The 27,925-nt window shown below is 39.9% G+C and overlaps 1 protein-coding gene across 5 annotated transcripts in view; it reads left to right on the top strand.

The window, feature by feature from the left end:
* Nucleotides 1-27,543, top strand: part of JPH1 (junctophilin 1) — an 80,994-nt gene extending 53,451 nt beyond the window's left edge. The window contains exons 3-6 of one of the 5 annotated variants that reach the window (XM_025870747.2): nt 3,853-3,971; nt 18,428-19,077; nt 25,017-25,112; nt 25,557-27,543. In XM_025870747.2, the coding sequence (XP_025726532.1) occupies nt 3,853-3,971; nt 18,428-19,077; nt 25,017-25,097 (850 nt within the window). In that variant the 3' untranslated portion in view covers nt 25,098-25,112; nt 25,557-27,543. Of the gene's footprint in view, nt 1-3,852; nt 3,972-18,427; nt 19,078-25,016; nt 25,113-25,281 lie in introns of all 5 variants that reach the window. The other 4 variants (XM_025870748.2, XM_073892902.1, XM_025870745.2 and 1 more) reach the window with 4 other exon arrangements.
* Nucleotides 27,544-27,925: the final 382 nt, after the last annotated feature.

Here is a 27,925-nt window from a genome sequence, read left to right as displayed (position 1 = left end):
ACTCTTTGGCTCAGGTCATGATCTCAGGGTCATGAGATTGAGCCCTGCATCGGGCCCCACGCTCAGCGGAATCTACTTCTCCCTCTCTCTCTGCTCCCCACCCCCCTCGCTCGCTTACTCACTCTCAAATAAATAAAATATTTAAAAAAAAAAAAAGATTGAAGTTAGAAATTGGGACAGACAGCTAAGAGGCCAGCTTGTTACCTTAGCAGGAGTCTATGCCAGGCATATTCAGTATATTGTTGATAGACTTTTTTTTTCATAAAAGCATTACCAAATTTAAGAAAAATCAGGAAAGCCAGACTATTTTGTTCTGAGTAAGATAACTTGAGAGTTCATGAAGAACTATTTCAGTTATTAAAGAATAATTTCAGGTATTCATCATCAAACTACTGATTGGAAAAATAGATTGAAATTAAGTTGTGTGCCAGGAATGCCTTGCATCCAGAAATGCCACATTTACTGTTCTGGCTGTTCACAAGTGACCTTCGCAGGACTTATGTCCGGGGGGGACTCACCCAGCTGCTTGTGTGAGCTTAGTCAACTGCTCAGGTCTCCCTGCCTCTTCTCCCACACATAGTAACTCTCTACAAGCTAAAACTTGGGTTTATTTGGGGAAAAAAAAAAATATATATATATATGGCCCTAACAGAAAGTCGACAGCTGATGCCTAACTGAAAGAAGTTGCTGTTTACTTACTTTTTACTACATTTTATGGGAGAAAGTGTATGTGATAATGGTATTTGGAGATTCGTGAGGGTCTGACCGCTTATGGACATGGGGCAGTGTGTTGAACACATGAGAGAGTTCTTGGACGCGCATGCTCCTGTGTGTGTGTGTGTGTGTGTGTATGTTTTCCACGTGAACAGCTATAGCAGCCGGGTATCCACCCTGCATTGTTGCAGCTGTCCTCTCCAGACTAGCCAGAACCAACCCCCCGGCACCCCCAACCCATGAACAAAGGCATGTCTTACCACTTGGCTGAATAAAGGAGTCCTGTGTTGCTCTGGAAGTGAGCTGGGGATTTGAACACATGAATTCACTAACATGAGCCAGAGTTAAGCCCAGATTTTTTCCCCCAGGCAAAATCTAGAAATATCAGTGGCCTGACGACACAAAGCTGGTGGTGACAGCAAACTCAGATGGGTTCCCGTTCTCTTCTACTTCCTGTCATTGGGTCTAGGGCTACCAGAAGCTCTTGTGCAGACCTCTCATTTCAGGGTTTGAATGTGGTTTTGATTCATCTTGCCACCTGTGTAGGAGCACTGACACAGGGAGGGGCACTAGATGGAAAGGTTCCCCCCCCTCCCCGGTTTGGTCTTACAGGAAAAAGCAAGTAAAAGAGTAAAGGGATTACAGCTTTACAGACACTGTTCTTCCAAAATACATTTGCAGAAATATTAAGCTGTATGTGTTTATTCTCCAGGTATTGTAAAAAGTGGTGGAGATAAATGGTATCATTTTATTTGAGTATGTAATGGTGTGTTGTGATTTTATCAGACTAAACTGTTTGTACTTGGTTTTATAAATGTATCATCGAAGGGCTAGCAGATTTTATTATAAGGCAGCATAACTGTATTCTTACGGCTTCATTAATTATGATGCCTAGACATAATTAGGCTCTATCTAAGAATAGCAGATACAATGGAAAATAATTCTGGGAAAACGAGTTGAGATTCTGAGAAACTGTGCAAGAACATAACAGAGGGCATCCATTGATTCTCAGGCACAACACAGGGACTGAAGTTTCGCCCGTCATCAGCCATGGCTCCCACGAGGGGGTTACGACGGCCTGTTGTTCATCAGCTATGGCTCCCACAAGGGGGTTACGACGGCCTGTTGCACTGTGCTCTTACCCTCTTGATTTTGTTTCCAAATCATGATAACCTTGTCATCTGTGATTCAGAAATAACAATTTTGATGATTGAAAGTTGATCCACTCATTTTTAATTAATGGGCTTTATTTTTTAGAGTAGTTTTAAATTTACAGAAAAATTGAGCAGAAAGTAGAGGGTTTGTTCCCATATATACCTCCTCTCTCCACACCCACAGAGTTTCCCCCATTATGAACACTCTGCACTAGTGGGTACTTCTGGTACAATTGATGAGCCAGGATTGCTACATTAATGTTAACTGAAGTCCGTAGTTGACATTAGGGCTCACTCTGTGTGTGGTACTGTCTCATGGGTTTTGACACATGCATAATGGCATGGAGCCCCCATTACAGTGTCATAGAGTAGTTTTGCTGCTCTGAGTTTCTCCTGTGCTCCCCTATTCATCCCTCCCCCACTTTTATCCTGAACCCTTGGCAGCCACCGATCTTTTTACTGGCTCTATAGTTTTGTCAGTCCGTTCACTTTTAAGGAACTCCCCAGCTGTTCCTAAGGACACATCATTCATTCCTTTATTCATAAAATGAGGCCTCAATAAATACCGGGTGCCAGGCAGTTCATACACATTGGGAATATAGCAGAGGACCAGAGATGTAAAATCCCAATCTTCATGAAGCTTACATTCTAGTACATCCAGCCTCCAGTGTTGTTAGGTCCTAAGGAGGAGTGAAGGGTCCCATGAAGACACAGAGAGAGAGGAGGTAGTTGGAGAATTTGGGAATAGGACCTACTGACCCCCGTCTCAGGTCAGACCCCATCTTCCCTGCTTCCTTCCTGCAGCTAGTCCCAGGAATTTGGTCTGCCAGCCTCCTCCAGATGCCACCTGCATTTTCTCTCCTAAGAACTGCTGGGGCTCAACGTTGTTTCCCAACTTTTCCTCTTGTGCTGTTTCTGAAATAAGTGCAAGCACTTCCAGACTTTCATCAAGCTTTTACTACTAGTTATCTATAGCCGTGCCTGGTGCTAGTGAAATAGAAGAGAAAGTTAACAAAATCGTAAGAAATAGATGCCCATGGTTATCATCTAAATACTAACTGGACAAGGTCTTCTTTGGAAGCAGATGACCTAGAGTTCTCTGTCTTACCCTCTAAATCCTCTCTTCTTGGGCAGGGGGACATCAGTTTTCCTGTCTTGCCATAAGAAGACCCATTCTCTACCCAGCTGCCTTCTCCCTTACCCTAGTTCTTTGGAAAGGAAAGAGGTTTCATGAGTGAGGATGGGCCAAGGGGCAGGTGGAAGATTGAAAGACATCTGTTTCCTCCTCCCCAATTCTGTCTCCTTGTTTCACACACACAAAAAAACATACTTAAACGGACTCCTCAGAACCTTCTGAGCACGTTCCTAAGTGCAGACCCTGCGTTCTGCTTCTACAAGCTGGTGAGCCCATTGTGTGCATCTCTTCCCAACCACACATTCAGTGACATCACGCTCGTCACTTGAATTGGTCATAGAAGGCATGTTTAACCATGGAAATCAAAGCTACAGATAAGAGTTTTACCACGTTTTTTCCAGAGTTACTTTCTTCGGCATGCTGCTGGGCAGACACTTCTTAACCAAATTCTTACATAGATTCTGCCACAGGAATTAAATTCATGAACACTATATTCATAAGCTTTAACTCTACTCTCCATGGTTTACGGGGGAAGCTGCCAACCAAAGTCAGCAGGAGATTTGATCCAGGAACTTTTGAAAACCAGGCTTTGAATCAGGCCACACAAAACTTGCTGCACCCTTTCATTTCACTTGAAGGAAGGACTGAGGCAATATCTGGGTGGTTCCACCCGTGTTGTCTTCGTCGATAGCTCACAGCACTATGACCTTAAAACTTGCAGTTGGAGGCACGGGGCCATGAGCGCAGTGAGCGTTTCTCCCCCCCCCCCCCCCCCGCAGACAGCGTGCTTGTCTGTGGGTAATTAACAAGGTGCCGCCCTTGCTGACTCGCCCTTTGTGCCCCGTGTAGGACTGCACACGCAAGAGCGAAAGCTGACGCTGCCGACCAGGCTGCCCAGGCGGCCCGCCAGGAGTGTGACATCGCAAGAGCTGTGGCCAGGGAGCTGTCACCTGACTTCTACCAACCAGGTAAGACTGTTGTCCAGGGATGAGAGAGGTAGGGGTATTGCCTCTGGTCTTTTTTTTCCCTTTTCCTTTTCCTTAAAGGTCTGTGCTTCATGGATACCAGCAATACTACAAAACAAGTAGGTACAAAAAGTCCTAAGTATTTGAAGTCTGAGTGTTAGTGCTGCAGATTTGGCTTATTCCCCAGTGTCTCTCCCTTCCAGCCTCCTGACTCCCAGCAACAAACTTTGAGCTGATAGCAATAAAGGAGATGGGAGTCCAAAAGAAGTATCTGATTCTAAGAAATGGTGTTAGCACGTTAGTGACTATTGCACATGTTGTAACAAACATTCCAAATTCAGAGGCACATATAACCATACCATTAGCAGTAGTAAGAGATGAACCAGTAACTACGATGACTATGTTTTTTAATCGATCTGAACTAACTGTGGTTAGATCAGGAAGTATACCACTTAAAGAAAGATTAATCTGCATATATTAACAGGAAAACCCAAGTCATGGTAGAAGAAATTAAAATAACAACCTAAAAAAAAAAAAAAAATCACTCCAGATCATCTACCTCTCAAACGTTATAAAATAGCAATACACAAATATTTGCAGTAGGTTTAAATATTTAACTAACTTCCTAGTGGTTTCTTAGTAGATTGTCTCCATCCCTTTCTATAATAGTGTAGCCACTTTTTATTTATGTTTCTTCACTGTTTTAGAAACATCTTCCCAGTGATTGAGGAATCAACAAATTTCTAGATGAAGGGATCAAAATAAATGCTCTATAAATTTCTAAATATCAAATTTAATATTTTCTCGGTAAAGAATTTTTCCACATTCGTTTCTGTTAACTCAAGCTGGAAAACTAGCACCCTGTACAACATATGTGTTCAGTTGTGTTTGGTTCCAATACAGGTAATATAATCCTGGAACCCACTAAATGAACAAGGCAGGTCAAAGTGAACAGAATAGCAAGATCAATACAAAAGCTAGAAACTTGGCTGTAATAAAGGATGGAGGAATTAGGAGGAAAGGAGGGCATGGTGATTTTTTTTTTTTTCCCCACAAAGAATGAAGACAGTAAAAGACTGGGTTAAGAAGACTCTGTTTTTTAGGAGAGAGACTAGAAAGGGACCTAGTCTGGTTGCTGAGTGATAGAGCTTTCAGAGTGACTTCTGTAATAATTCAACTCCAGGAGACAACCATGATAATGGGTGTTTTCTTTCATGTGCCTCCTTTCTAAACCTCTGGATGAGATTTCAGTCGTTTAACGTATACCTGTGAAATGAATGCCCACTTCCTGGTGCCTAAGGTCATTACCTGTTGGTGTGAGCACTGCAGATAGAGTTCAGCGACCGAGGGATTGTCCTGTTCCCTCCCCAGTGGCACTACCATGGGGCAGTGGCTCGGCAGGAGATAGTGCTGCTTCATGAGGTAGCCCTAGGCTTGAGCTGCTTTGAAAGCAAACAAACTTAGTATTGTTGTCTGCAGATGGTAATTTCTAGGTTCTGTTGTTAATTCTCTGGGGGAATGGGGGTCCCTATAGATTTCTATTAGGTGTTACCAAGAGGTAAATGATACTGAAGGTCATCTCAGTTTCCCAGACTAAATGGTTTTGAAAGCCTTTTATGGCATTAAAGCATTTAAGGGAAGAAAATATTGTGGGAAAATGTAATTCCACCCTCTTAGCTAACATACCAGCTTCATACAAGCAAGTTGTCCATCAGTAATGAATACATCACAGTAGCACGAGATGACAACGGGTCTATTTAAGACAGGGCTAAGGGAAAGGCTGCAATCCGCTTTGACCGATAGCCAACTCTTCCTTCAACAACTGGATAGAAAGCCTTTTCTGTACTAAGTATTATTGATCTTCTCAAGGGAGCATAACTCAAGCTTTCCACTCTGCATTTATAGGGTGATCAAATCAGATAGACATTTCTAAAAGGGCTTTCAAGTACTTTTTTTAAAGTCAGGCTGCTCATTTAATTTACATATCTTAGATATAAATATTTCCATTGTTTGAAAGGCATGTGTTGTACATAGAAGTTGTTGGCCCTAGGATAAAGGAGGTCTGTTGTACCTTACATGTTGAACACCTTTCCCAGAGCTGGCCATATGTTCAGATATTTGCCATCTTAATTAAATCTAACGCTTTTAGTTCAAAACTGCATTATTCTATAGTTCAGTTAAAAACTAAGGAAAAAATATAAGCACAAGGGAAGGCTTTGTCACCCAAAGGGTTAAGTTCTAACAAATAATAAAAAGCATACAAATGGAGGGATGTGACTGTGTATGTAGATAATTACACGTCTACACACAAACCATCAGTGTCATGTGTATGGGGTGACACAGCAAGTCACCCCCCAAGAACTTAGAAATGACATTTCCCTCCAAGAGTTACATTTTCAAATGAGCCTGTGATACTGCACAAAGATCTATAAAGTGATCAGAAGTGATAGCACAGCTGTATTACAGCAAGATTTCCTTGTAACCAGATTAAGTGTATTAAAACTATCTAAACAATTGGTCACCCAAAGTAGTATAGGGAAAGAAAAAAAAGCCACAGAGGCAAAAATTGGCAGCACCCATCCAAACACTGTCCAGGGGAGAGAGAAGCCGTGGCCAAACCCTTGGAGTACTGCAGTTGAATTGGCAAGGACGTTTGTGTTATGGGGAAGGATGCAGGGAACCACAGCCAACCATGTATGGCTTTATTGGCGAGATCATCCCACTGAGGAAATGGATCCTCAGGCTAACTGAGCCTGATGCCTGTAGCTGTTTGACTCATCTCAAGCTTCTTATCCTAATTCCACGTTCACCGTAACCTTCCAATTTTGGTTGAGCTTCTCGTGGAGGCCTCCCAACAGAAACAGCATGCACCGGTGCCATGGGTGCGAGTCCCTGGCCTTTGTGATGGTTACATTGCTCATGGTGAACTAATGAATTGACCTTCTGGTGTTTGACATCAGTCTCGTGAGCTCTGGTGATGTGAGTCTGTCCCCAAGGGATGGCTCTACTTTATTTTATTTTATTTTTTAAGATTTTATTTATTTGTTTGACAGAGACAGAGATAGCAAGAGCAGGAACACAAGCAGCGGGAGTGGGAGAGGGAGAGCAGGCTTCCCGCCGAGCAGGGAGCCCGATGTGGGACTCGATCCCAGGACCCTGGGATCATGACCTGAGCTGAAGGCAGACACCTAACGACTGAGCCACCCAGGCGCCCGGGATGGCTCTACTTTAAAGTGCTGATGAAATCAGGTTTCTAAGCCAGGAAAGCGGAGATGAGATTTTTGGATGATAAGTTTTTTAAAAAAAAGTATTTACTTTGAGCCCTCTTAGGAGATAGCCAGCTCACTTCCCTAGGAAATACCCTCAGCAAGCTTTGTCTGCCTGTGTTTAAAGCATGTGTGTTAGTCAGCTCGGCTGCTATAACAAAGTAAAATGCTACAGACTGGGTGGCTTAAGAAACAGAAATTTATTTCTTACAGTTCTGGAGGCTGGAAGGCTGAGACCAGAGTACCAGTGTGGTTGGGCTCTGGTAGAGAGCCATCTTCCCGGCTTGGAGATGGCCTCCTCCCAGGGTCCTCACGTGGCCTTTCCCGGGTGCACGTGTTTGGATAGAGAACAAGAGCTCTGCCGTCTCTTCCTCTTTCTGTAAGGGCATGAATGCTGTCATGAGGGTCTCACCTTCATAACCTGATCTAAACCTACCTACCATGTGATGAGCGCTGGGTGTTATATGCAACTGATAAATGATTGAACACTACATATGAAACTAAGTATGTACTGTACGTGGGCTAATTGAATTTAAATAAAAATAAATAAACAAACCGGCTTACCTCCCAGAGGCCCCACTTCTAAATATGAACACATTGGGGGTTAGAGCTTCAGTATGTGAGTTTGGGGGAGACACAGACATTCAGTCCATAACAGCATGTATGTGTACACACATAATACTCTATACATTATTTAAAGTAAAAGTGAAGTATTTAGGTTATTATGGGCCAATGTTAACTAAGCTCACATTTCCGGTACGAGTTAGAAGTCTTTAGAAATCAAAGCATATTTTCATTATATAATGGTCTCTGCTCATCATTAATATGTAGTATTTTTGGTTAAGGGAGGTATCCTGGAACAGAGGACTTCGAAACTCACTTTCCAAAACCCAAAATTCAGAATACATTTTTTCCATGGAAAAGGGGAAATGAAATAATCCACTAGTTGACATGAAATTAATAATTCATGAGTTTGCTGGTTATTCCTACCACTTATTTCAGTATTTTCAGCCCCACAAATGTGTGTTGAGCACCCGCCCTGTGCAAGACACCGGAATGGAGGTCCCCCAGCTTGCAGACAAGAGCCCTATGGCCATGTTCGTAAAAGAGGCAGTATCTTTATAGATGGGACTCTAAAGTCCTGTAGGAAAGGGGCGTTCTTTCCACGTAGACTGTAAAAGTAATTGTTCTGCTGGTTATATCACCTTTTTAGAATCTTTCAATCTGGTCCTTTTCTCCTGACTGTCAGTCTCCATAGAGAATATCCAATTTCTATTTAATGACTTCCGATGTTACTACAAAGCGCTGCCATTAGCCCTGCCCTCGTCGACATTTGTTTTGGGGAATCTTCCTGGTGCTCCTTCTGCCCAGAGCCAGCCCACCAAGGCTCACCTAGGAGGAACTAGTCGCATCCCCTGCTGTTAACCATCTGCCATATCTGTTCAGAGCTTTCGTGCCAACTGTGACAAGGAGCCTCTCAGTGTTGGTGGATGACATGTGCTGAACGTGGTTTCATGTCGTGTGGCATGCCAGTGAGCAGGTGACTTGTATCTGACTTCTTCCTAACATGAATCCCCAGGGGGAGAAGTCCCTTAGGATTCAGAGAGATGGTCTGTAAAGATGGATGAAAACGCTTCCTACAACAACCATCAACATACGTCGTCTTGCTCGCTGGCAATATTCTGACTAGTCTTTGTAGTGAACTGCTGCGTGTCATCTGTTCTGTGTTGCTGGCATGGCCCCACTGACACACAGTTGTGTCAGAACAAGTAGCAAGCACATGTGCCTTCCAAGAAGAGAGTCCAGGGAAAACTTCTGTCCTCTGCATTATAGGTCTTGTTCAAAAAGCATTCAGTCATACTCTGGAATATCGAACTGTTTATTCTCCCTTAGCTGGCCCATCCCCATGTGGCCACCCCATGTTGGAACCATGCCACCTGGAATTAGGCCCACCTTTTTTTTTTTTTTTTGGCATGCTTTTAAATGGCTCTCGCTGGGTACATTAGAATCACCTGGCGCATTTGTTAAACATCAAGACTTCAAGGCTTCAATTCGTACTTAAAGTCTCTGGGAATTGCACCCCAGGTGCCTCTGATAGACAGCAAATATGGAGCCTCTGCTTTAGAGTACGTTTATTTTCTTATCTAGCCATTTATTAATGCACGGTAAAGCTGAGAATTTTTTTTTAATATGAAAGTACTAGAATGTATGTCCACCATTCTAGTAAATTCCTTTTTTTTTTAATTGAGGTATGTTTGGTATACAACATTTGTCACAGGTATACAATACTGTGATTTGACACTTCTGTGCATTATGTAATGCTCACCTTAAGTGTATGTTACGTTACGAAGTTATTACAAAGTTACTAAAATATTGACAATATTCCCTATGCTGTACTTTTCATCCCCTTCACTTATTTAGTTTTTACCTCTTAAGTGCCTTCACCTATTTTGCCAACCCCCTTCCCTCTGGCAACCACCAGTTCTCTGTATTTATGAATCTTTTTCTGGTTTTTTGTTGTTCATTTGTTTTGTTTTTTAGATTCCACATATAAGTGAAATCATATGGTATTTGTCTTTCCAAATCTGATATATTTCACTTAGCATAATACTAGGTCTATCCATTATTGTCATAAATGGCAAGAACTCATTCTTTTTTATGGCTGAGTAATATTCCAGTGTGTGTATGCACGTGCACATGCACGCAAATGTGTATACCACATATTCTTCATATATAAATGGACACTTACGTTGCTTCCAGATCTTGGCTGTTATAAATGCTGCAATAAGCATAGGGGTAAGTGTATCTTTTTGAATTAGTGTTTCTGCTTTCTTGCAGTAAATAGGCAGCAGTGGAAATACAGTAATGTTTGGTATTTCTATTTTTAATTTTTTGAGGAACCTCCATACTGTTTTCCAATGGCTGAACCAATTTACATTTCCACCAAAATAGTGTACAAGGGTTCCCTTTTCTCCACACCTTCAACATTCATTATTTATTGTCTTTTGCATACCAGCTAGCTATTCTGACTGGTGGGAGGTGATATCTCATTGTGGTTTTAATTTGTATTCCCTTGATGGTTAGTGATGCTGAGTATCTTTTCAAGTGTCTGTTGGCCATCTCTATATATTCTTTGGAAAAATGTTTGTTCAGGTCCTCTGCCAATTTTTTAATCAGATTTTTTGGGTTTTTTGGTGTTGAGTTGTAGGAGTTCTTTATATATTTGATACTAACCCCTTATCAGACATATCAATTGCAAATATCTTCTCCCATATAGGAGGTTGCCTTTTCACTTTGTTGGTGGTTTCCTCTCTATGCAAAAGCTTTTTATTTTGGTGTAGTCCCAATAGTTTATTTTTGCTTTTGTTTTCCTTGCCTGAGGAGACATATCTAGAAAAATTTTGCTAAGGCTAATGTCCAAGAGGTCATTGCCTGTTTTAGTAGTTTTACAGTTTCGGGTCTGATGTTTAGGTCTTTAATCCATTCTGAGTTTATCTTCATGTATGATGTAAGATAGTGGTCCAGTTTCCCGGCACTACTGATTGAAGGGACTGTCTTTTCCTCATTGTATATTCTTGCCTCCTTCACCATAGATTGACTACATAAGCATGAGTGTATCTCCGGGCTCTCTATTCCATTCCACTGATCTCTGTGTCTCTTTTGGGCCAGTCCCATACCGTTTTGCTTGCTCTAGCTTTGTAGTATAACTTGAAATCTGGATTGTGATACCTCTAGATTTTTTGTTCTTTTTCAAGATTGCTTTAGCCATTTGAAGTCTTTTGTGATTCCATACAAATTTTAGGACTATTCTGGTTCTGTGAAAAATGCTCTTGGTGTTTTGGGTAGGGATCTAGAGATTGCTTTGGGTAGTATGCATATTTTAATGCTTCTGATTCTTCCAATCCATGAGCATGGAATATCTTTACATTTGTGTCATCCTCAGTGTCCTTCATCGGTGTCTTATAGTCTTCAGAGTACAGGTGTTTCACCTCCTTGGTTTATTCCTAGGTTTATTCCTAATTTTATTATTTTTGATGCAGTTGTAAATGGGATTGTTTTCTTAATTTCTCTTTCTGCCACTTTACTATTAGTGTATAGAAACAACAGATTTCTGTATATTAATTTTGTATTCTGCAACTTTACTGAATTCATTTATTCATTCTAATAGTTTTTTGGTGTAGTCTTTAGGGTTTTCTGTATATATTATACAGCATGATGTTATCTGCAAATACTGACAGTTCACTTCTTCCTTACAAATTTGGATAAATCCTAAATAATGGTCTCATATTTTCAAAATGAAGCACATGGGCTCTGTGACAGCTTTATTTCTCATAGTTCAGTGACTCTGTATCTTTTCCTCACAGCTTTAAGAATGTATAACTAATCATGTTCACCAGAGTCCATCCCCCCCCCAGCTCTTTTCTGTATAGGTTATAGTACTTAAGTTAAATATTAGCTTTTAATGTGCCTTTATCTTTAGATTTGCAAAAATAACTTTTTTTCCTACCCCTTAGATTGAAGACATTAAAAGTACCTTGTAATTTCTGTATTCCAATAATGCTATAAAATTGAATAACGGTGAAGTACAAATAAAATCAACTCTGATGAAATTTGGGGTAGAAGGGTTAAGAGAAAAAAAAATGTAAGCAACACACTGCATCAAACTGTATCAGATACTATCTCTTTTCACAGGAGGGGAGGAGGGATTTTGTGCCATAGATTCATGAGGTTCTTCTCCATGGAAGACCAGTACAAATGACCTTAAAGGGTTTTTTAAAGTAGGGCAAGTCTGTTGATGAAAGAACAGCACTTTCTGGTGCTGCTACTTCTTTCTCTTGCTGGTATGTGCTGGTCCCAACACCAACAGAGAAGTCAGAAACAGGAAAATCATCACCTTTTGAATGACTGGCAGATGCCTGTTTTCCTTTAGGGCACTGAGAAACCTTTCTTTGGGCCAGGAATTCATACTTTCAAAGAAAATAGCCAAATTTAAAAGGAGTGGTAGTATTTGGGGGAGCTTCCAAGTTCAGAAAGGCAATCGCAATTGTTGACATATGATCTTACACTGTTTGGGTGGAAAGTGGGATAATACTGTTTGTTATGTTTTGGGCCCTGAACATAACCTATAATTATGGGTCTTTGGGAATTCTCATTTTTGGCTTAAAAGATTACATATGTTGTATTATATTTTATTTTAAGGATGCACAGAAGCTGTGTGATTTTTGGTTTTCAGCTACTATAGCTATTTTCACTTCAGTAAATTGGGATAATAATGCCTGCTTCCTAAGATTTTGGTGAAGCTTTAAATTGTGGAAAATACCTTGTATAAATAGCAGTCTCAGAACAATAAGTTACTACTCAGACCACCAAAGGAAGAGCAATTAAAAGTATAAATAGGCAGTATGTATTTTAACTATTAAGGATAATTGTTCTTCAGCTCCTCTGTAAATCTTCCAAGTTTGGGGTGAGGGGTGGGAGTAGGGGGCAGGAAGGAAAGTGAACAGATGCCAGTTTCTGTAAACAGATTGGTGGGGTGGTTTCTCAAGAGATGATGTCGGCTCCTGCCCATTTGCAGAGAATAGGGCCACCTGCATTGTGTGACCTTGACTTGACCTCATGAGATGAAAGTGGCTGATAGGTGGAGTGGTGGCCAAAGGATATACGTGGCCTGCTTGTAGAGGAGGAGCTGAGAGGTGAAATGCCTACAGAGAGGGCACTGCCTTGGAGTGCTGTCTTGGACAGCCCCAGGGTTTCCCACTGCCTGGACCACTGACGTTCATAAACTCAAGGCCTATACCATCTTGTGCTGCATAGTCTGGGTCGTTACTCTTCAATCCTTCAAAAATTCCCACATAACACTACAACGTACCATTTTTTTTTAATTGAAGTATACTTGATACACCAAATGTTACTTTGTTAAACTTTTTTATTTATTTTAGAGAAAGAGTGGGAGCAGGGACAGGAGGGCCCAAGGGAGAGAGAATCTTAATCAGACGCCTTGCTGAGCATGGAGCTTGACGTGGGGCTCGATCTCATGACCCTGAGATCCTGACCTGAGCCAAAATCAAGAGCCAGACGCTTAACTGGCTGAGCCACTCAGGCGCCCCACCAGATGTTACTTTAGTTTCAGGCATACAGCATAGTGATTCCACAAGTTTATACAGTTATGCTCTGCTCACTACAAGTGTAGCGATCCGCTGTCACGCTATTACCATACCATTGACTGTAGTCCCTGTGCTGTACCTCTCACCCCCGTGACTTATTCATTCCATAACTGGAAGCTTGTACCTTCCACTCACCTTCATCCATTTTGCCCGTCCCCTCCACCCCCCTCCCCTCTGGCAACCATCAATTCTCCATATTTATGAATATTTCTGCTTTTTGTTTATTTCTTCTGCTTTTTAGATCCTATATATAAATGAAATTATGTGGTATTTGTCTTTCTCTGACTTATTTCATTTGGGTAATACCCTTTAGGTCCATCCATGTTGTCACAAATGGCAAAAATTTCCATTTTCATTGCTGAGTAACACTCCATTGTGTGTATATACATCTTTTTTGTCCATTCATCTATCAAGGGATACCTGGGTTGCTTTCCATATCTTGGTTATTATAAGTAATCCTGCAGTAAACATAGGGGTACATAGATCTGTTCAGATTAGTATTGTCATTTTCTTTGGCTAAATACCCAATAGTGGAATACTGGATAATATGCTATTTCTGTTGTTAATTTTTTGAGGAACCTCCATGCTGTTTTCCACAGTGGCTACACCAATTTACATTTCTATCAACAGTGCACAAAGGTTCCTTTTTCTCCATATCCTCGCCAGTACTTATTTCTTGTCTAATACCAGCCATTCTGACAGATGTAAAGTGATATCTCATTGTGGGCTTGATTTGCATTTCCCTGATGATTAGTGATGCTTAGGATTTTTCCATGTGTCTGTGGGCCATCTGTATGCCTTCTTTGGGAAAATGTTCAGGTCCTCTGCCCATTTTTCAGTCAGATTGTGGGGTTTTTTTGGTGTTGAGTTGCAGTAGTTCTTGCATAATGTTTTGGACATTAACCCCTTATTGGATATATCATTTGCAAATATCTCCTCCCACTTAGTAGGTTGCCTTTTTGATTTGTTGGTTTCTTCTTTGCAAAAGCTCTTTATTTTGGTGGTGTCTCAGTAGTTTATTTTTGCTTTTGTTTCCCTCGCCTGAGGAAACGTATCTAGAAAAATGTTGCTAGGGCTGCTGTCAAACAAGATTATTGCCTACATTTTCTTCTAGGAGCTTTATGGTTTCAGGTCTCACATTTAGGTCTTTAATCCATTTTTATTTTTGTGTATGGTGTAAGAAATCTTTTGCATGTAGGTGTCCAGTTTTCCCAACAACCATTTATTGAAGGGACTGTCTTTTCCTTATTGTATATTCTTGCCTCCTTTGTCATAGTGTAATTGACCATATAAGCATGGATTTATTTCTGGGCTCTCTATTGTGTTCCACTGATCTGTTTTTGTGCCAGTGCAATACTATTTTGATTACTGTAGCTTTATAGTATGTCTTGAAATCCGGAATTGTGATACCTCCAGCTTCGTTTTTCTTTTTCAAGGCTGTTTGGCTATTCAGGGTCTTTTGTAGTTCCATACAAATTTTAGGATTATTTTTGTTCTGTGAAAAATGCTATTGGTATTCTGATAGGGATTGTATTGAATCTGTAGATTGCTTTGGATAGAATGGGCATTTTAACAACATTAATTCTTCTAATCCATGCGCATGGAATGTCTTTCCATTTGTGTTATCTTCAATTTCTTTCATCAGTGTTTTTGGTGCAATTGTAAATGGGATTGTTTTCTTAATTTCTTTCTGCCACTTTATTATTAGTGTATGGAAACACAACAGATTGCCATATATCAATTTTGTATCCTGCAACTTCCAAATTCACTTATTCTAATAGTTTCTTGGTGGAGTATTTAGGGTTTTCCTTTTTTAAAAAAGATTTTATTTTAGAGAGCTCGTGAGTGGGGGGAGGGGCAGAGGGAGAGAATCTTCAAGCAGGCTCCCTGCTGAGTGCAGAGCCCAACACAGGGCTTGATCTCATGACGCATGAGATTCATGATCATGACCTGAGCCAAAACCAAGAGCCGGACACTTAACTGACTGAGCCACCCAGATTCTCCTAGGGTTGTCTATATATAGTATCTTGTCTTTTGCAAAAAGTTTATTTTTTCCTTACCAATTTGTATGCCTTTTTTTTTTTTTTTTTTTTTTGTCTAATTGCTGCAGCTAGAACTTCCAGAACTATGTTAAATAGAAGTGGCAAGAGTGGACATTCTTATTTCTGATGTTAGAGGAAAAGCTCTTAGTTTTTCACCACTGATTATGATGTTAGCTCTGGGCTTGTCATATGTGGCCTTTATTATGTTGAGGTATGTTTCCTCTAAACTCACTTTGTTGAGAATTTTTATCATGAGTAAATGATGAATTTTGTTAAATGCTTTTTATGCATCTATTGAGATGATCATATGATTTTTATACTTCATTTTGTTAATGTGGTGTGTCACATGGATTGATTTGCAAACATTGAACCATCCTTTGCATCCCCAAAGTAAATCCCAGTTGATCATGGCGAATGGGGATTCATTTCATGTATTGTTAAATGAGGTTTGCTGATATTTTACTGGGAACTTGCACCTGTGTGCATCAGAGCTATTGGACTGTAGTTTTTTTTTTATAATGTCTCTGGTTTTTGTATGAGGGTAATGCTGGCCTTGTAGAATAAATTTGGAAGCTTCCTCTTCTATTTTTTGGAATAATTTGAGGAGACTAGGTATTAACTCGTCTTTAAATGTTTGATAGAATTCACCTGTGAATCCATCTGGTCCTGGACTTCTATTTGTTGGGAGTTTTTGATTGCCAATTCAGTTTCATTAGTAGTAATTGATATGTTCAGATTTTTCTATTTTTTCCTGATCCAGTTTTGGAAGACTATGTTTTTAGGAATTTATTCATTTCTTCTATTTTTTTTTAAAGATTTTATTTATTTATTTGAGAGAGAGAGAGAACGAGAGAGAGCACATGAGAGGGGGGAGGGTCAAGGGAGAAGCAGACTCCCTGTCGAGCAGGGAGCCTGATGCGGGACTCGATCCAGGGACTCCAGGATCATGACCTGAGCCGAAGGCAGTCGCTTAACCAACTGAGCCACCCAGGCGCCCTCATTTCTTCTAGATTATCCAATTTGTTGGCATATAATTTTTGTAGTAGTCTCTTGTATTTCTATGGTGCTGGCTGTTTTCCTTTATTTCTGATTTTTGTCATTTTTCTTAATTTTTGTTTCATTTTTTTCTATTGTGTTCTTACTCTATATTTATTTTTGCTCTAATCTTTATTATTTCCTTCCTTCTACCAACTTTGAGCTTTTTTTCTAGTTCCTGTAGGTATAAGGTTAGATTGAGATTTTTCTTGAGGTACACCCGTATTGCTGTAAATTTCCCTCGTAGATGTCCCTTTGGGGCATCCCAAAGAAGATTTGGATCACTGTGTTTTTATTTTTGTTTGTTGAGTAGCATGTTGTTTAGTCTCCACATGTGTTTTTTTCCAGTTTTTTTTTTCCTATAATTGATTTCTAGTTTCAAACTGTTGTGGTCAGAAATGATGCATGATAGGATTTCAGTCTTCTTAAATTTATTGAGACTTGTTTTGTGGCCTAACATGTGATCTAGCCTAGAGAATGTACCATGTGCGCTTGAAAAGAATGTATATTCTGCTGGTTTTGCATGGGATGTTCCGTATATAACCTGTTAAGTCCATCTGGTCTAATGTATCATTCAAAGGCACTGCTCCCTTTTAAAGGGAGAAAATGACAGTAATCTAATAATAGTAGGAGACTTTAACACCCACTTACATCAATGGATAGCTCATCCAGGCAGAAAATAACTATCTGTTAATATTTGCTTTATTTAGGTATTCCAGTGTTGGATGCATAGCTCTTTACAGTTAGATCTTTAGATCCTCTTGTTGGATTGATCCCTTTATCATCATGTAAAGCCCTTCTTTGCGTCTTTGTTTTAAAGTCTATTTTGTCTGATGTAAGTGTTGCTTCCCCAGCTTTTTTGTAAGTACATATCTATCAATAATTATTTTAAATGTAAATGGTCTAAATGCTCCAGTTGCAAGACATAGAATGAAGGAACAGATAGAAAACAAGACCTATCATATATGCCAACAAGAGACTCACTTCAGACCTCAAGAGAGAGACTAAAAATGAAGGGGTAGGAAAAGATACTCCATGCCATTGAAAACAAACAAACAAAAAGTCCATGTAGCAACACTCATATCAGGGCCCCTTTCTTTAAATGCAAATTTTTCCATTTAGAAAAATAACATGTTTGTTGTAAACAATCCTAAAGTATTTACAAAAAAAAAAAAATCCCAGGACTAGTGTGTCAAAAGACAACTGCCTTGGCATGACTTTGATGCTTGCAGAAGCTGTTGAAGGACTCCAGGAAGTTTAAATGATATTTCGATGGGGCACCTGGGTGGCTCAAGGGGTTAAGCATCTGCCTTCAGCTCAGGTCCTGGGCTCAAGCCCCACATCAGGTTCCCTGCTCAGTGGGAAATCTTCTCCCTCTGCCCCTCCCCCCAACTCTCAAATAAATCTTTAAAAAAAATAAAAAATGATCCTTTGATGAAGTAGCATTACAAATGTCATCTGCAGATTCTATTCTTACTTACACAGTAGATGCTCTGTTGTTAATTTATTAATTTAAATATTTAATTTACTAAACATACAAGTCAGCTTATTTGAGTGTGTACTTTGTGTTTTACTTACTCTGCAAAATTTGAATATGCAGATTAATTATGGTGTTATTACCAGTGTTCCATCAACATGAATTTCACCTCAGTGTTCTGCAAGCAGGCAGGAATGATGCAATTATTAGGAAGTCAGAACTGTTTAACCTTTATGGCTATCAAAATAGTATAAATAATGGTAAATACTAACTTTTTCTGCAACAAATAATCTTTTCCCCTTGGAAATGAAGTGTGCTCATGTTTAATCCAAGCCTTGGCAGTATTTTTTAAAAGAAAAAACGAGGAATGGCTAATCTGACATAGCAAAAATGCATATAGATAGCCAGAAGGAACAAGCCTTTATGCCTTATCTTTATTTTATTACCTTCCCTTCTGTTGTCAATTTTTCCCCAGGCCCAGATTATATCAAACAGAGATTTCAGGAAGGTGTAGATGCTAAAGAAAATCCAGAAGAAAAAGTACCTGAAAAGCCACCTACACCAAAGGAATCTCCTCATTTCTATCGCAAAGGCACGACACCCCCCAGGTCTCCTGAAGCAAGTCCCAAACAAAGCCACTCTCCCCAGCCCTCCTCCCCAAAACCCACGAAGAAGCAGAACCCCAGCTCAGGGGCAAGACTCAACCAAGACAAACGGAGTGTGGCTGATGAGCAGGTGACAGCCATCGTCAATAAGCCTTTGATGTCAAAGGCTCCCACGAAGGAGGTGGGAGCCATGGTGCCCACGTCCAAGTACTCTGGCCGCCACCACATCCCCAACCCCAGTAACGGGGAACTGCATTCTCAGTACCACGGCTACTATGTGAAACTGAATGCCCCCCAGCACCCCCCAGAAGACATGGAGGAAGAGGAAGGATCAAGCCCGTCTTCCTCAGCGCTGGTGCACAAGCCAGCACCCAACAAATGGAGTCCCCCTAAATCTGTGACAAAACCAGTTGCCAAAGAAAGCAAAGCTGAGCCAAAAGCTAAGAAGTCTGAACTTGCTATACCAAAGAATCCAGCAAGCAATGATTCATGCCCTTCTTTGGAAAAAGAAGCCAATTCAGTAAGTTGTGCACAATGTGTTTGTTTTTTTGCTTCCTTTTGGTTCCTTCAGGTAGCAGTGTAGGGTGACTAGCATCTTGGTGACAGCTTGTCTGGCAAAAGTCCTGACGAGTATAGGACTACGTAGGATAGAGCTTAGCACATTTGTTAGCCCAAGACAGCAAAGAGCTCTTGGGGCAGAAATTTGTCCCTGTTCGCTCAGTCACCCATCTTAAACATCATTCAGGTAGCCAGCTTGTTACTGAATCACGTGTTAGCAAGCCTTTCCCTGCACTTCTTGGTAAGTTTTGTGGTAGCTTAGTTTGAGCTGGTATGACAAAAAATGCCATAAACTGGGCGGCTTAAACAAAATTTCTTCTTTCTTTCTTTTAATTCTGAAGGCTGGGAGTCCCAGGATCAAGGTGCCACAGACTTGATGTCTGGCGAGAACCCAATTCCTGGTTCATAGGCCTTGCTGTACACTCCCAAGGGCTGAGAGAAACAGCAAGCTCTCTCATGTCTCCTACAAGGGCACTAATCGCCTCATGAGGGCTCCACCCTCATGACCCAGGACCCCCCCTCCAAATACCGTCACACTGGGGATTAGGGTTTCAACATATGAATTTTGGAGGAGCACAAAGTCCATCACTGTAGCTAACTCTCTGACTGGCTAGAAAGGAATCATGGGCGCTGACAAGGGCCGGGTCCTCTCAGAGCCCTGGCTGGGAAGAGATATCCACCACCAGTTGCTAGGTTCTTAGCCGTGCTCTTGAGCCCTCACAAAAGACATAGAGTAAAGGAATGGATAGAAAACAAGACTTATTTATATCTGTGTGCCTAGAAGAGACTCAGTTCAGACCCAACGAGCCAGACTAAAAGTCGAGAAGGAAAAGATACTCCAGTCAGCATCTTTAGACAAAAGAACATTTTTTTGTAGCTATTGTGAATTATTCTCCTAAATAGTTTGGATTTTACTTAATTAGGCTTTGCCACTAGAACATTGTTTTTCTTTTCAACTCTTTAAAATTACTTTGGTCTTCTAACTTCTCAGTATAAGTGCTTCCAAAATTTTAGTTTTCTGGTAAATGCTAGTTTTTTCAATTAGTCTTGAGCATTTAAGGGTTTTAATTATTCAACCAGAAAGCTATTTATTATTGATAAGTGTCATTTGATGAGCATGTAGAGATTTATTTGAATAACATATGGAATTAATACTTTATCAAATTCTATAGAATTTATAAAATCCTGAAGCTAAGTAATTATTAATAAAAAATTGACAAACTGATCTGTTGACCTAGTCACATGTTTTTGGAACAGAGGTGTTGCATGTTAAATGCAGCTTAGGAAAGAAGCCACAGCTGACCCAATATTTACTAATTTCTGAGACATTTGCATAAAGGTGCAGATTAAGAGAGTTGTATTATATTCTTGTTGACCAACTTAAACTGGACAAAAGAAAAAAACAGGTTTAAACAGTAATAACAAACAATTGAAATGCATCTTTTTTTATCAACTTACATTTGCTGCTTCTTGGGTTTATTTTGCTAACATTTACAAACACTGGTTCTCATCTTTTTTATCATCTACCTCTAAATTAATCAGATTAACTACGTTAACTTCCTGAGAGTCATCCTCCATGGGGATAAATGGTTTTTAAGACAAACGAAGTCAATTAGTATTAGTTTGCCTGATTTACAAGGGTGAAATTCAAACAATGCAAGGCCATGTAGTTTCTACCTTGCACCCAGGAGTGGGGTTCAGTTGACCTCTAGAACTGCCTAAGAGGAAGTGAATGGCCCAGTGTCCTACACGCTGTCTATGAAATGTTACTACTGTTTGATAAATTCACAGCCTCCTTATTTAGGAAAAGTATCTTTTTTACTTATGTGCAGAACCATCTGATTCTTGGAGGTAGCCAAGCATCCTGCAGCCTGGTAGGCTGGTCTCTAGGGCTCCCTTCCACATTCCAGGAGAAAGGAGACCTAGCCCTCTGCAGCCTCTGTGCATGACAGGAATCAGAAGTCAAGATTGCCTTGGCACGTTCATGTGAAGATTTTAACAGTTAACACAAAACTGCCTTTCACACTCCTGATTGTTTTCTTGACAGTTTAGAAGTGATAAAATCATCATAAAGGTAGCTAATGAACCACCTTTAGAACTAAGGAGTACCGCATACAGTTTTGAGACAGACACTGTGTAAGTTAGAGGTTTATACATAACTTGAAAACTCGAAGGACTATTCACAACGAAGCACACACTGGAGGGAAAAACCAGACTGAAGCGGTGTTCGTTGTGGGCAACCGAGAGATCTAGTACAAGCCCGAATCGTCATTTTTAGTGTGGTTGAATACACTGGGATCTGGACTTTTAGTCGCCAGCTTATTGACTAACACAGGATACGCTGGTGGCCAAGGCCGTGGACTCTGGTGCCAGACTTCCTAGGTTCAAATCCCAGTTGTGTTGCTTCTCAGTCGTGTGACCTTGGGCAAGTTTCCTAACTGCTCTGTGAGTTGTTTTCCTCATCTCTACCTCTGTCATAGGGCTGTTTTGAAGATTAAATGAGTTAGTACTTACACAGCTCTTAGCACAGTGCATGGCACATGGTAAGTACTCAAAAAGCAGTGGCCATTATTGTCCCAATAGTGTAGTCGTTGAAGCATAAAATAGTTCATAAATATTCCAATAGATTTTGGCCCATCCTCAGGATCACCCTGAATAGCCATCTCCTAGAAAAACAGAAAACCTTCTGAGACACAGGCTAACACTTAGCAAATTGAACTACTTGATATAAGCAGTAAGAGACGAGGGGCTATGCCACGGATTACTCTATAACCCCTCTCTAGAAACGTGAGACTCCTGTGGGCCATGGTTGCACATAGACTGATATTCCATGGAAACACATTCTATGCGGTACCCACCTCTTTCTAGGATTTTGCAACATGGGTAGGATCCAGTAGAGACATCATTACAGCCTGATCATCAGACTAGCAAGGGGTCTTCTAATTCACAATCTCGACTCCTTCTGAGAACTGCCTGCACTTTTTCTTAGCCATTACTCTCTTCCAAGTCTATTTGGAAATTAAGGCATCCCTGTCACGTCAATTTTGAACCAAGTACACACACACTAAAACCCTACAAACAGTAAATACACATAAACTTGCCTATTTATACTAAATTCAATTTTTTTCTTTTCATGTTTTTAGAGAAATTTTAGATTTAACAGACTGTAGTAACTCTTCAGAAGATTCCTCACAATTTTAAATGAGCAATAGTCTTTTGAAGAAAAAAGATACATTTCTTGAGTTAGAACTTCATATTTCCATATTTCCCCACACTTTATTTTCTAACTGCCTGAAAGTTCTTCCAATCCAGATTTGCACTTTTCCCTGCTACAGCTCCTTTTATTACACCTGTCTCAGTCAGTCTTGAAAAGCAAGACTGATTTTTTTTTTCATTTTGCTATTTTAAGCTACAACTGGCTACCACAGTCATGTTTATGAGACTTCACCTTAAAGCTTTCCACCCTGTGCTCAGCCTAGGTATCTGAAGAACACCGAGCTCACGTCTTGAGATCTGCCTATTAAACATAGCATCCCAGAATTTATTTGCCACCTGGTTGCTGTTTGAACTTTTTATTGCTGCCTTACCCTCATCTTCACTGAGTCATCTTTAAAAATAGCTTTATAAATGGAGTTGTACAGTTGGATAAATATATATACACATGTCTATATATTTATGTATATATATATAAATATGTATATTTATAAATATGTGTGTGTGTGTGTGTGTGTGTATATATATATATCTCCATCCAAAAATGCTAATGAATTCAAAAAGATAAACTCATGGAACCTTGTAAGGATTTATGAAATGGGAGTTAAAAGTCCAGACACAAAAAAAAAAGTCCAGACACAGCTTAGACTTTTGAAGTTAGATTCACTGAAGGCACTTTCTCTGTTTTTCTACTTTTCCTTGGTCCACTATAAGACACTGATAGTAATAGCATTTCCTTAATCTCCATGCTGAGTTATGATGTTGAAAGATTTCAGTTATTTTCTGAGTTATGTTTCCCACACTAGACATTTTAATTATTGAGTTACATAGATTTGGACCCTCCTAGTACCTTAGAATACAACTATTCTAAAAGAACAACTGGTCCTATCAAGATTTGAGTAGTTTTCTGCTACCATGAAATCAGAGGATATAGATGAAAATGCCATTTTCAAGAACTTGATTAAAAATTATTATTTTTAAACTAAGGCCTGTAGCTATATAGGGATATAGGAAAAAAAACAGCAGCTCTGAAATAGACAAAGTTTAATTTTAGTTTTGTAATTTGCTTAAACTGGATGAGTAACGTTGGGCAAGACACTAACCTTCTCGGAGCTCTGTAACTTGTAATCACCTGTGAAGAAGAAATCATGTACCCAACACTGCTTATTATCAGCCCACTGCCTGGCATATAAAGACCTGCAATAAATGTGCTTTTTCCTCCCATTTACTTGGGGTTTAGGAACTAGGGTTTTTCTTCTTCCTAGTAGTCCCCATCTCAAGGACACCCATTTTTACTTCCTTTTCTCCCCCACTCTGATTTTACTAATCACCTCGTTCTTCATTTAAGGCAGTGAATTAATAAGGTCAACAACCACATCCACAACACCTGGAAAAGCACCAGCAGAGAGCAGGTGTTCATAATGAAACCCTGGATGAGTTGGGTGACCCATATGTGCTGGGTGCACGGCGGTGAACAAAGCACAGCCCCCACCACTGTGGAACTCAGTCTAGGGCAAAGACGGAGATTAACAAGAAGTGACGAAGTGCGAGTGTTAGGAGAGACGAAGACCAGGGCACTCTGACCCATGCCAGGGAGGTTGTGGCCCCAGTTGGGAAGGAGACCTCCTGTAAGGATGTGACCCACGCTCTATACCTTGCAACATGAGCACTGGACCAATCGCAGTTCCGGTCTTTCTTACCTCCCTGCCCCCCCCTCCGAAAATCACACCAGTACCACATTTGAGGACTCTGTTAGCCTGTTTCAATGTAGCCTCATTCAGTATTCAAATCTAGTACAACTGTTTCCTCATCAAAATAACAAAATACTTACCCCACCCACCTCATAAGGCCATTTTAGAACACAGTTAATACTAAAAAATTAGACACTATTTTAATAGTAAATACCAAGATCGGGTCTCTGTAATAAAGATGGTCAAGCATGAGCAGCTCTTGAACGATGGGTCAATAAGGTTGGTTTTTGTTTAAACAAGTAAAGTTTGGGTACCTTGGCTAGCTGGTATTTATTACAGCCATGTTTATCAAAATAGAATTCTGCAGTTTAATGGGACTTGATTTCTGAAACGTGGTGGCTGTGAGCAAAAAAGTGAAGAATTAAGACCTATAAGATAATTCCTGCAAGTGTTCAACTTCCCGCTTGCAATTTTTACTTTAAGGATCGGGTGGAATCCAAAACTCTGACCAGGAAAAGCAAGAGTCCTAAATTTTTCCTGAGAGGCCTCAGTACCCCTAAAGATTTTAGTCTTACTTTCTAATTGCCTTCATGAGGAAATAATTCTTCCTCATCTAAATTACACCCTAACAAAAAGTGCATATCCACTCTGTTAGTCCCTCACCCAATTATGGCGCACTCTCACCCAGACTGCTGTTGTCAGATGTTCTGAGGTGAATGAACTAGATTATTTGTTAGTCTTTTTTTTTTTTTTTTTTTAGATTTAATCAGGACTGGATTCATTTCGTAGTGAAAGTGCGGAGACGGCTGCACCTAAATACGGCATTGCTATTTTTAGTTTATACCTTTTGGAGCTGCTGTCATTCACGGCAACGGGGTTGAGGTTTTCATTTATTTATGTATTTATTTTTGGGGGGGGTAATTGATTTTATGAGCTAGCTTACATGTGGATATTAACATGGAAACATTATGCTTGTTTTGTTCTGTTTCGTTTCCAGGGCCCTAATTCAGTCATGATTGTCCTCGTCATGCTGTTGAATATCGGGTTGGCCATTCTTTTTGTTCACTTTCTAACTTGATTGGAATTAGGAAAGGTAAGAGTCGCCTTAATTTCTATATAAAATCACTGTCTATAACATTCTTTTCCCATTATTTGAATTTACATTTTTTTTAAACTGCGTATTGTCCTTCACTTTAATTTTGGCTGTGCCTGAATGTGATTCAACATAGTTACTTAATGCTGTAACTGTTTTGACCCTTCAGTGAAGTCATGACAACTAGTGGTGTTAGCCCACAGTTCTCTGCCGTGGCATCATCAGCCCTTTAAATGGCACACCCCAGTCAGACTCAGACTCAGGGAAGGAGGCTTGGAATTAGGATGGGATCGCGAAAGAGATGAAACTTGGAAAATTCAGCCAGAGGACCTGTTCGGTCCCCCTGGGAATGCTTTGTGGCTTTGGGGTCCTCTGGGAGCTGAAGCAAGCAGCCGTGTTGGAGAGCAAAACTTAATAATCATTCTTTCTTAAAATCTGCTGAAGCAGCCCCCATCCGGCGAAGTTCTTGGCATTGGCTACTCCATCTGTCCTAGCAGAGTGTGACTAAACTGGAAATGTATGGAGCTGCATTTTTTTTTTTTTTTCCTGATGGAAGTCAACAGCTGCCTTACTATTTTACCATCTGACGTTTTTAGTAGGGAGCTGGGAAAACAAACGACTGCCCGAAGAATGCGGTCGGAGGATTGTGTTGCTGCGGCCATGGCTCCAACATTCACTCCTATCTCATTAGAAGAAATAGGTAGCAGCATCACTCACCAGTCTTATGCCATGACCTGCTGCTTTAACATCTCCTGGAATGTTCTGGGAGAGAACGTTTCGTTTGCTTGTGCACGCCTCTGTTCATTCTTGCTGTTTATTGAAGTAGAATGTATAGCCCTCTACAACGTGTGGTCCTGGCTGGAGGAAACACACTTGTTGCATCTCAAGGAAAAGAAACAACATCCTAGAGAAGATGTGTTCGTTGCAATAGCAATACATTTTTTTTTTATGCCGTTTAGTCTTCCTAAACCTGTAACAGGCTGTTTAAAATTTAGCAGTGTGAAGGCATTATACCTTCCTAAGAAGTAATTTTAAATAGTTTTAATTATGCCCTTAGGAGGTGCTAAATTTTAAAAGCTGAAAGACAACAGAATTCTAAGAAGCGTAGTCAAAACGTTGCATGGATTGCATTAATCAGTGTTTAAAGGATTCAGTTTCATTGCTGACGTACTTTACAACCAAATAAAATCTTGTCAGTGACTATGTTAATTCCCATGAAAGTTAAGCAAGATGCTATTAATAACTGCTCTGGTCCTTTTTTTTTTTCTTCCAACTTAAATTTTTGTTGAATACATTCAGGTAGAGCGTAAAGCTTTGTTAAACCTCTGCTTCTCAATTTTACGCCTTTACGTGTGTTTCAAAGTCCTTTCGTAATTTTATTTCACATTTTAAAGGCTTAGACATTTTTATTTAAATATTTGTATTTTGCAGTCCTTTGTTATTCTGACATGATCTGATTTTTTTTTTGCTGTTTTATAATTCATCCTTTATTACTCAGAAGCATGCTTATTACTTAGAGACACTACGTGGTCTTTATAAAGATAGTTATTTAAAAAGAAATAAGGGGAGGAAAGGTATCTTAAATCTCTCTAAGACATTACATTGTGGAGAAGGAGCTAGCTATTCCTAAATATTTTCACGATCTGCATGGTTTAATCAGATTCTTGCTACCTTTTCAATGCAGAAGAGACCACTCACATGTTAGCACAGGTGTGGACTGAATGCTTTGTCACCTGCAGGGTAGTAACCCAGTGATGTTTTTTGCAGAAGTGCAATATGTTGAGAATCCTGGGTGTGACCAATATGGAATAAAGAAGAAAGCAGAAAGAGAGCAAATGAAAATTACAACTTGTATATTTATTTATTTTTTACATTTTGCTTTGACTTTTAAATTTAGGGAAGTACATTTTTAGCCAAGAAACGTTTAAGCTCCTGTGTCAGTCTCCGTACTCTCACTGCGCCTTCCTAACCCCATAGCTCTTGATGCTGGGAAAGCGGATTTTTTAAAAAAAAAATAAAATATTTAATCTTACTAAGTGTTTATTTAAAACGTGTAATGCTTTGGAAATAATGGGTAACAAATAATGAAAGGATATGTTTATAAAGTGAGCATGTTGGTTCCATTTATAAATATATGTATGATTTATAAGCTTTTTTAAAAACAAAGCTCAAATTGTTGGTATTTTTCTAAAATGTGCACAGCTGTATTTTACATGAAAGGCTCTTTCTAATGGGTTGTTATACTGTGCTCTACATTTTGGACAGCACATGAAGTCTGCCAATGTACTTAATAAAACATGACCTTGTTTATTTAAAGTTTCTTGCTGTGAAAAAGAACTCCCTACCTGTGAGTTCCTTTATTTATAATCCTCGAAACCAAAATGTATAATGTACAGTTTTCACAACTGTATCCGCTCTAATAAAAAGAGAAAGTTGGTTATTAATAAAGTGCAGGTGTGTTTCCTTTGTGAGTCAATTACTGTCTTGAGTTATGTGGAATTTGGGGGTGGGTGGGTTGTATTAAAAGATCTGCTGAAAAACTGACAAAAATGGGGTGCAAAATGTTCAAAGCAGCCACAGGGGAGAAGGTAGTGGACCATTATTTCTTTCTGTTTCTTTCATCCTGGGCTTTCCAACTAATTTTGTAAAATAAGATTCATTTTCCTGCTTAGGGCCTTCATTAATTGGATTAGTTCCTTAGCCAGGGTTTTAAGTCTGCCCCTGTTGTTAAGGAAAAGTCAAAGTTGGAGTAAATCCCCCTCCTGCACGGATACTTTTCAAGTAATTAAAGTTTTTGGATCATTGTGCCTCAA

Source organism: Callorhinus ursinus, unplaced genomic scaffold (genome assembly GCF_003265705.2).
Source record: "Callorhinus ursinus isolate GAN/ISIS: 27379988/994484 unplaced genomic scaffold, GSC_fseal_2.0 scaffold5, whole genome shotgun sequence".
Lineage (NCBI taxonomy): Eukaryota > Metazoa > Chordata > Mammalia > Carnivora > Otariidae > Callorhinus > Callorhinus ursinus.
This window is presented reverse-complemented; position numbering and strand designations above follow the sequence as displayed.